Source organism: Phoca vitulina, unplaced genomic scaffold (genome assembly GCF_004348235.1).
Source record: "Phoca vitulina isolate PV1807 unplaced genomic scaffold, GSC_HSeal_1.0 scaffold11, whole genome shotgun sequence".
Taxonomy (NCBI): Eukaryota; Metazoa; Chordata; class Mammalia; order Carnivora; family Phocidae; genus Phoca; species Phoca vitulina.
In genome coordinates this window covers 46,261,577-46,270,272 of record NW_022589714.1, presented here as the reverse complement: position 1 = coordinate 46,270,272, position 8,696 = coordinate 46,261,577, and the positions used below count along the sequence as shown (strand labels likewise).

Below are 8,696 nucleotides of genomic sequence, written 5' to 3'. Positions count from 1 at the left end.
CTGCGACGGGCGAGGCCCTGACATCATATCCTAACAGAGTGCGGAGCTGGACTGAGCACTGAGTGGGGGACTTGGTGTCTCGATTCTAATTCTGCTCCTGCCACTGTACGGTCCTGGGGGGAGGGGAGAGGTGTGATCTTGCCAGCTTTGCGACATCCGAGGCAGAGAAATTTGTGGACTGAGGAGGGGCCTCCTTCCCAGGGCCTCAGTGCACAGCTCCAGGGGGGGCATGACCAGTAGCCAACCCGGGTCCCCAGGCACCACCTCCTTTGCCCTCTGGGCTCCAACATACCTCTGACCCTGAGGCCCCCATATCTGGCCTCCCAAGCTGTAGATTCTTGGGGTTAAATATTGCCATCTCAAATCTATCATTGGAGGAGCGTGCAGTATGAAGCTCCAAACACTTAGAATGATCTAGATTTCAGATTGATTTTTTCCTATGTGCTTAGGAGACAACGTGAAAGTCTGGGGCTTGCGAGAGGGTACCGCAGGTGAGTGGGTCAGTGTAGGGCCGGGGAGAAAGGGTGGGGAGAGATGGAGAGGCGGTGGTGGGTGGGGCCCTGAAGCCTGACTTCCCTTCCTTTACAATTTTGCCCGTGACCAGTCCTAACATGTGAGCAAACACCCAAGTTCTTACGTAGGAACAAATAAAAACAATTGTGTAACACACCACACACGCCCCACGGAACCTGGAGGAGGAGCCCAGGGAGGGGTGATGCCGTCGGGGGCATGGGTGGTGTGAGTGTGTCCCCCTCAAAAGCCATAACCAACCTGCTGGCTCTGGCTCCTGTGGGGGAGGGGGCACCTTCCTCTTGGAGGGAGGCCAGCATATAATTCCCTGGCCGCCTCAGCGTGTCGGAGAGAGAGGCACCCTCTGATAACCATCGGGGGAGGTTTTGCAACTCAGGTGTGAAGGCTCCTGGGCTGCGGGCTGGCGGAGCAGTGCCTGCCTCTTTGGGATGGTCCGGGTGGTAGCTGCCCACACTGCTAGGCGTACGAGGCCCCGGGCAAGGGCTGAGGAGTCTGTGCCAGAGATGAATCGAGCCACGCAATGAAGCCAGGGGGCTGCTCGCAGGCCCAAGACGCTGCTCACATATTCGGGGTGCCTCCTGCACCTCGACCTGGGCCTGAAGCCTTTTACCAGCCTTTGGCACTGCGTCCTGGAGGAGCTCGGCAGGCCCAGGCGGTGGCTGTGCGCGCCACCCGTGGGTGTCCCGGCTGACGGGAGAGACGGCCCGTTTCTCGGCTCGGGGCCGGCAGGGCAGCTTGGCCTGAGCTCCAGCAGGAGAGCAGCTTCCGAGAGGCGAGCACTGGGGGGCCGAGGAGATGGAAGAACAGGTGTTCAAGGGGGATCCAGACACTCCTCATTCCATCTCCTTCTCCGGCAGTGGGTTTCTCTCCTTCTACCAGGCCGGGGCCGTGGATGCCCTTCGAGACTTGGCCCCCCGGATGCTGGAAACCACCCATCGCTTTGCTGGGACGTCAGCAGGTGCAGTGGTCGCAGCTCTGGTCATCTGTGGGATTGAAATGGGTAAGGCCTTGGTTCTGGGTGCCCTGGGGGGCCTCTGGGAAGAGTCCTCAAAGTGGAGCCTGAGGATCGCTTGGGGACGCTTCGGGGAACACAGCCAGGCCTGCTGGGCGGTGGGAAAGGAAGAGGAGGGTTTGAGCGGGACGGCAGGCAGCTGGGACGTTTGAGGTTGGGGTCAGCCAGGTCCCAGTTTCTGACCCACTGGGTGAGTGTGGACCCATCTCTCCCTCTCCCCCTCCCTCAACACTCTTCTGTGATGCTCTGTGGGCCAGGGCCTGGGAGAGGGACAGGCAGTAGCTTTCCTCCAACATCCTGGTCTTGGAAGTTATGCCATGAAACAGTCGGACACTGGGGTGAAGTGTCATTCCTGTTTGGCCTCTTTTAAAGTGCCTGTATTAATATTAAAGTATTGTCCCTGGGTAGGGCAATACTACACATCTTTACTGCCTCGGTGGGGTAGGTTTGTCAGCTCAGCTTCCAGGTGGCTGGAGAGGTAGAAGCCCTGTGGCTACGGGGATGAACCAGAGGGGGAGAAACCGGGAAGGAATCCGGGAGATCTCACTTCACCTTCTTTACTGCTGGTGCGGGGCCCCAGAGAGAAGGATGGGGTCCCACCTCTGAGCCAGAGGGCAGGGGAAACGGACACGTGCCCGGTAGTCCCACACTGCAGGGCTAGACCAGCGTCCTCACGGGCTGCCTCGAGTGCATTTATTCATTCACTGTGCCACTGTACAAAGTCCGTGTGCCGCCCGCCCCCACCCGTGAAGCAGACATTCTAGAGAGATGAGACAGAAAGTAAACATTCAGACAGGTAATCTGATGATGTCACCTCAGGACGCCATGAGATCTATGGATAAAATGGTAGCAGGAAAGGGGCAGAGAATAAAGTGGGGGCTATTTTTTTTTTTTTTAAGATTTTATTTATTTATTTGGCAGAGAGAGACACAGCGAGAGAGGGAACGCAAGCAGGGGGAGTGGGAGAGGGAGAAGCAGGCTTCCCGCGGAGCAGGGAGCCTGATGCGGGGCTCGATCCCAGGACCCTGGGATCATGACCTGAGCCAAAGGCAGACGCTTAACGCCTGAGCCACCCAGGCGCCCCAAGTGGGGGCTATTTTAGAAGGAGTGGTCAGGGAAGCCTTTTTGGAGGAGGCGGCATTCAAACAGAGGCCAGAGTGATGTGAAGATGGGAGAAAGAGCGTTCCAGGGGGACGAGCGGCCGGGGAGCCAGGGAGTGGGGGCCAAGGCTGGAGAGGCAGGCGGGGGTCAGATGGCGCAGGCGCAATGCCTCGCAGCCAGGGCACCACGCTCTGGCTTCACCGGGAGAGCTGAGGAGCACCGGCAGGCTGTACGGGGGTGGCGTGGCGAGGTGGTGAAGAGCGTGTGCTCCGGGTGGATTGGATCCCAGCTCCGCCATTTCACCATGTGGGCCTGGGGCAAATTACTGAATGCTCTGTGCCTCCGTTTCTGCCCCTGTGAAGTGGAGATTCCGCCTGGACCTAATTCCCAGCGTTGTTAAAGCATTAACTGAGCTAGAGTGACGGGTTTATCACAGGGCCTGGCACATGGCAATGCTTGGTGTGCCAACTACCTGGTTGGGGTTTTTAAGGAACCTCAGCTGCTGGCAGACTGAGTTGGAGAGGGAAGGGTGGCCGCAAGGAGACTAGCGGGAGACTATGGCGTGTGTGTCTAGCGAGGGATGAACACAGCAGGTAGCCGGGTCTTGAGGGGCGGTGAGAAGCCGGTGGGTTCAGGATGTACTTTGGAGGGAGAGCCAGTGAGACTTGCCAAAGGGCCAGCAGCAGTGCGGGAGGAAGGGGTACCAGCGGGCCGCCTTCCTGCCTGGGGACCTCTGTGCTGGGTGAGAAGTCTATCTTCGTTGTAAAGAATAATAGTGATGCCCATTCACCGAGTACCTTGTGGGCAAGATCATTTTTTTCCTTCGAATATTTCGCAAGTTATAAAATCTTTCTCACTGTAAAAAATTCAAACAATGCAAAAGTATATAGGGTTTTTCTTTTTAAAGCCTCTGCTCACCCTCCTTGTCCCCAATCCCACTCTCCCTCCTGTAGCCAGTTCTAAGCACTGTGCTTAGATCCTTCTAGATCTTCTTTTTTTTTTCACTTAAAAACATTTTTTAATTCCAGTATGGTTAACATAGAGTGTTGTATTCATTTCAGGTGTACAATATAGCTATGCAACAATTCTATACATTACTCGGTGCTTATCCTGGTAAGTGTGCTGTTAATCCCCTTCACCTGTTTCACCCATCCTCCACCCATCTCCCCCTCTGGCAAGCACCTGTTCTCTATGGTTAAGAGTCAGTTTGGGGGTTTGTCTCTTTTTTTCCTTGTTCGTTTGTTTTGTTTCTTAAAGTCCACCTGGGAGTGAAATCATGGTATTTGTCTTTCTCTGCCTGACTTATTTCACTTAACATGATACCCTCAAGGTCCATCCACGTCGTTGCAAATGGCAAGATTTCATTCTTTTTTATGGCTGAGTAATTATCCATTCATCTATCAATGGACACTTGGGCTGCTATTACAAATAATGCTGCGATAAACATAGAGGTACATATATCCTTCTGAATTAGTGTTTTTGTATTCTTTGGGTAAATACCCAAGAGCGGAATTGCTGGATCATATGGTAATTCTATTTTTAACATTTTGAGGAACCTCCATACTGTTTTCCATAGTGGCTGCATCAGTTTGCATTCCCACCAACAGCACACGAAGGTTCCCTTTTTCCCACACACTCACCAACACTTGCTGTTTCTTGTGTTTTTGATTTTAGTCATTCTGACAGGTAGGAGGTGCTGTCTCCTTGTGGTTTTGATTTGCATTTCCCTGATGATGAGTGACATGGAGCATCTTTTCATGTGTCTGTTGGCCCCCCTACATCTTTTTTAATGCCCAGAGTCCTCTTTGAATGTAGCAGTTAATGCTTCAGTCGCACAATAGACCCTAGAACAAGCCTTCAGAAAGGAGCTGGGTGAGAGCCCGCACTCTTTCATCTGGGAATCACAGAACTCCTGCCCTTGGAGACATCCTGCCCTTGGGATTCTCTCCCTTTCCAGGTATCTGTGTCACTCACCTGCTCCATTGCTCCCAGCTTCTTCATGTCTTTATTTTGACTTCTTAAAATACACCATCTGAGAGAGTCAGTGGTGTTTCCATCCTCTGGCATTCAAGGACTCATCAGAATTCATTCATTTCAATCAGTTCAACCCATACTGTCAAAAACAGACTCGGACAGGCTGAGGGGAGAGGCACTAGAACCCATGGGGAAACCTAACTGTAGGTGTGACTAAGGCCTGGACCACGCACACTGCCCGTGATCAGGAGAGAAGTTCAAGGAGGATGCACATGGGACTTGCCCTTGTCATTCAGCGGCCTGTTTCTGAGATTTATCCATGTCATTCCAGCCTCCTTCATCTGGGTTAACTGCCACGTAATTTACTGTTAACTAGCACTTCCTTATATCAGGCACTGTTCTAAGTCTTCAGCATATTAACTCACCCAATCCTCACAGCAACCCCCTGAGGTGAAAACTATAATTGCCTCCATTTACAGAGGAGGAAACTGAGTCACAGAAGATTTAACTAACTTGCCTAAAGTGATACAAACAAGCACGCTGTAAACCAGGGATTAGAACCCAGTCTGGTCTTACCTTTTATTTACTTATTTATTTATTTATTTTTATTGAAAAAATTTTTTAAAGATTTATTTATTTTAGAAAGAGAGAGGGTGTGCACAAGTGGAGGGGGGAGGGCTAAGGGCGGGGAGGAGCCTGTGCTGAGCACAGAGCCCAATGTGGGGCTCAATCTCACGATCCTGAGATCGTGACCTGAGCCAAAACCAAGAGTTGGACACTTAACTGACTGAGCCGCCTGGCACCCCTGGCCTCACCTTTTAAACTACTCTGTTTCTGGGCAAAGCAGTGTCAGGGAGTGCCGATGCTGGTTGTATGGCTCCTAGGGTCAGGGAAGTCTTTCAGAGCAGATGGAATTTGCACCCGGACCTGGAGGGGGCGAGGGAGTGAGCCACGAGACTATCTGGGGAGAGCATTCTACAAAGAGGGACAAGTGACTTGTGAAACTCCCTGTCATCAGTCAGAAGCAGAGCAAGAAGCAGGACTCCATTTCCTGACTTTCTTTGGGATCTTTACCTCTTTCAGTATATGTTCCATTAAGACTATATCATGGCTCATCTAGCCATTCTGTGGATGGAACAGCCACGTTTTTGTTATCAGCAACACTGTGATGAACATCCTTGTTTACGTCTCACATGCCCACATAGAATGTTTTCCTAGGATACGCATTCACATTAACATTACCAGACTTGGGGCGCCTGGGTGGCTCAGTTGGTTAAGCAGCTGCCTTCGGCTCAGTTCATGATCCCAGGGTCCTGGGATGGAGCCCCACATCGGGCTCCTTGCTCAGCGGGAAGTCTGCTTCTCCCTCTGCTGCCCCCACCCCGCTTTTGAGCTCTCTCTCTCTCTCTGTCAAATAAATAAAATCTTTAAAACAAAAAACAAAAAACATTACCAGACCTGACTAAAGTATTCTTCCTAAGTGTTTGTACCAATTTAATCCCTAGCAGTGCATACAAGTACTAATCTCCCCACAATGTCACCAGCTCCTGGAACTGTCAGACTTCAAAGTTCTAAGTCAATCTAATGAATGTGAAACTATATCTCATTTTATTTTGCTTATTTAATCTTAATATCCTGATTGGTAGTCATGTTAAGCATGTTTTTATTGTATGTGTTATCTGTGTATTTATTGCCTACTTGTGCGCCCTCTTCTGTGACTTGCCTGTTTGCTCTTGAACTTTTCCTGTTTTCTTTTTCGACCATTACCTTGTTCCCTTTAACTTGCAGATGTTCTTTATATAGTCTGCACACGAATCATGCGTCAGTTATAAGCATTGCCGCTCTCCTGTTTCACTCCATGGCTTGTCTTTTTATTTTGGGGATGTCTTTTGTCATTCAGAAAATTTCAGTCTGAAGCACAGTCAAATGTATCAGTCTTTTCCTCTTACAAGTTCTGTTTTAGTATCTTTACTTTGTTACAATTACATCTTCTATATTTCCTTTCAAAAGTTCTAGGATTTTTTGCTCTTCAATTAATCCAGCTGGAATTTATTTTGTGGCTAGTTTAAGGTAGAAATAAAAATTTTTTCATTGTTTTGCCACATGATTACCAATTTCCTCACACCATTTATAAGCAACCCTTTTCACCCTGGTTTGAGATGCTCCCTGTGGCTTATTCAAGCTCCTGGATTCTCAAGGGTCTGTCCCTGGAGTCTCCCTTCCCTCCCACTGGTGAATTTATGTATTTCTATACCACGTCTCACTGTTTTAATCACCGTAGCCTTATTATAAATGGCCATCCCTCTCCTCTGCTCCTTTCTGGATTTATTATTCAAGTATTGCCTCTGTTATTCATGACCCCTCTTTCCTCCTTGTGAAAAAACTCTGTTGGGATTTTAATTGAAATTATATCATCCCATTTATAAATATAGTCTCTCTCTTTATTTCTTCTGGCCTTTTATGTCATTCAATAAAGATTCTGTATCTTTTATTGGATTTATTAGCTTTTGTTGCTATGAAAAATGGGTTCTTGTTTCCAATGGCATTTTCTGATCTAATTGATTACTGTTGGTATAGAGGAATGGTGATTGTTTTTGCATATCGATCTTGTTTTGAGCAAACTTGTGAACATTTTTAATAGTTCCAGGAGTTTGTTGGTAGATTATTTCATATTTTATATGTAAACAATCACCGTATCTCCATATAACCAGAAGTTTGTCTCTTTTTTAAAAAATTCTTTGGGGTGCCTGGCTGGCTCAGTCGGTTAAGCCTCCGACTCATGATTTTCGCTCAGATCATGATCTCAGGGTCGTGAGATCGAGCCCCACACTGGGTTCTGTGCTGGGCATGGAGCCTGCTTAAGATTCTCTCTCCCTTTCCCTCTGCCCCTCTCCTCCTCCCCCACTCATGTGCGCATGCTCTCTCTCTTTCTCTCTTAAAAAAAAAAAATTCTTCAACATGTGGCATGTGGGGCCTCTCTCCTCCGGTCACACTCCCTCCTCTTGTTCCAGTGAGCTTTCTGCCCTGAGATTGCCTGTTTTTTTCCTGTGAAAGCAGAGGCAGCAATGGGTCCACCTTCTGGAGATGTGCGCCAAGCCCTGTGATAGGACCAATTTGGGGTACGTGAAAGTGTTTGTAAAAACACTTAGCACAGTGCCTGGTTTTCATTAGTGGTGCAGTAAAGGTTTCTGTTCATTCATTCATTTACCTGAGGATAGATGGTGTTTGTGACAACTGGTGGGGGGACTCAGAATTTCCAATCTGGTCAAAAGTGGGTCTGGGAACTTGCCCCCAGGTGTAGTTGCATAATTTTGAAAAATAAACTTGTTTCTTATTAAAGAACGGGGATTGGGTGGACTTAAAACCCCATCTCTGCTTTAGCTACTACTCGGCACCTTTCCCCCTATAAAAACTACACGGCAAGCCCCTCCTTTCTTCCTTCCTTCCTTCAACAAGTATTTTCTTTTTTTTTTAATTTTATTTATTTATTTGAGAGAGAGAGAGAGAGCACAGCAGGAAGAGGGGCAGAAGGAGAGGGAGAAGCAGACTCCCTGCTGAGCAGGGAGCCCGATGTGGGGCTCGATCCCGGGACCTTGGGATCATGACGGGAGCCAATCGACTGAGCCACCCAGGCGCCCTTCAACAAGTGTTTTCTGAGCATATGCTAGGCTCTGCAGAGGACACAGAGTTATAATACAAAATGAAACTCCGCTTTTGCTCTCAAGGAACTTACAGCCTACTCAAATGCAAAGGCAGCTAGCAAGTAGGTATAACACAAGAAAGTTCCAGCTGAATGTCAGACAGTTCAAAGGCAGAGGAGTGCCGAGGAAGGGAGCCTCATGGAGGGAAGCCTCGTGGAAGTGGCTTCCAAGCTGGGGCTTGAGAGGTGAGGAGAAGTCCCACGGGGAGGGAAAGGTTGGGCAGGAGCCTAGGCTTCTAGTGAGGACCGGGCATTACAACACAACAGTAACACAGCGGGGAAACGTGACGCCTCCAGGGCATGGGGAATAGAGCAGGTTGACTGATGTCAGGGGCCTTGTACCAGGTCAGAGAAGCTGCTTTTGGCTCCGCGAGAGTT

General features: G+C 49.4%; 1 protein-coding gene across 2 annotated transcripts in view; it reads left to right on the top strand.

Moving 5' to 3' along the window:
* The first annotated feature begins 892 nt into the window (after positions 1-892).
* The window catches only part of PNPLA1 (patatin like phospholipase domain containing 1), a 46,159-nt gene continuing 38,355 nt past the window's right edge, over positions 893-8,696 (top strand). The window contains exon 1 of one of the 2 annotated variants that reach the window (XM_032410181.1): positions 893-1,531. In XM_032410181.1, coding sequence (XP_032266072.1) covers positions 1,327-1,531 — 205 coding nt within the window. In that variant the 5' untranslated portion in view covers positions 893-1,326. The remainder of the gene's footprint in view (positions 1,532-8,696) is intronic. The other variant, XM_032410182.1, reaches the window with a different exon arrangement.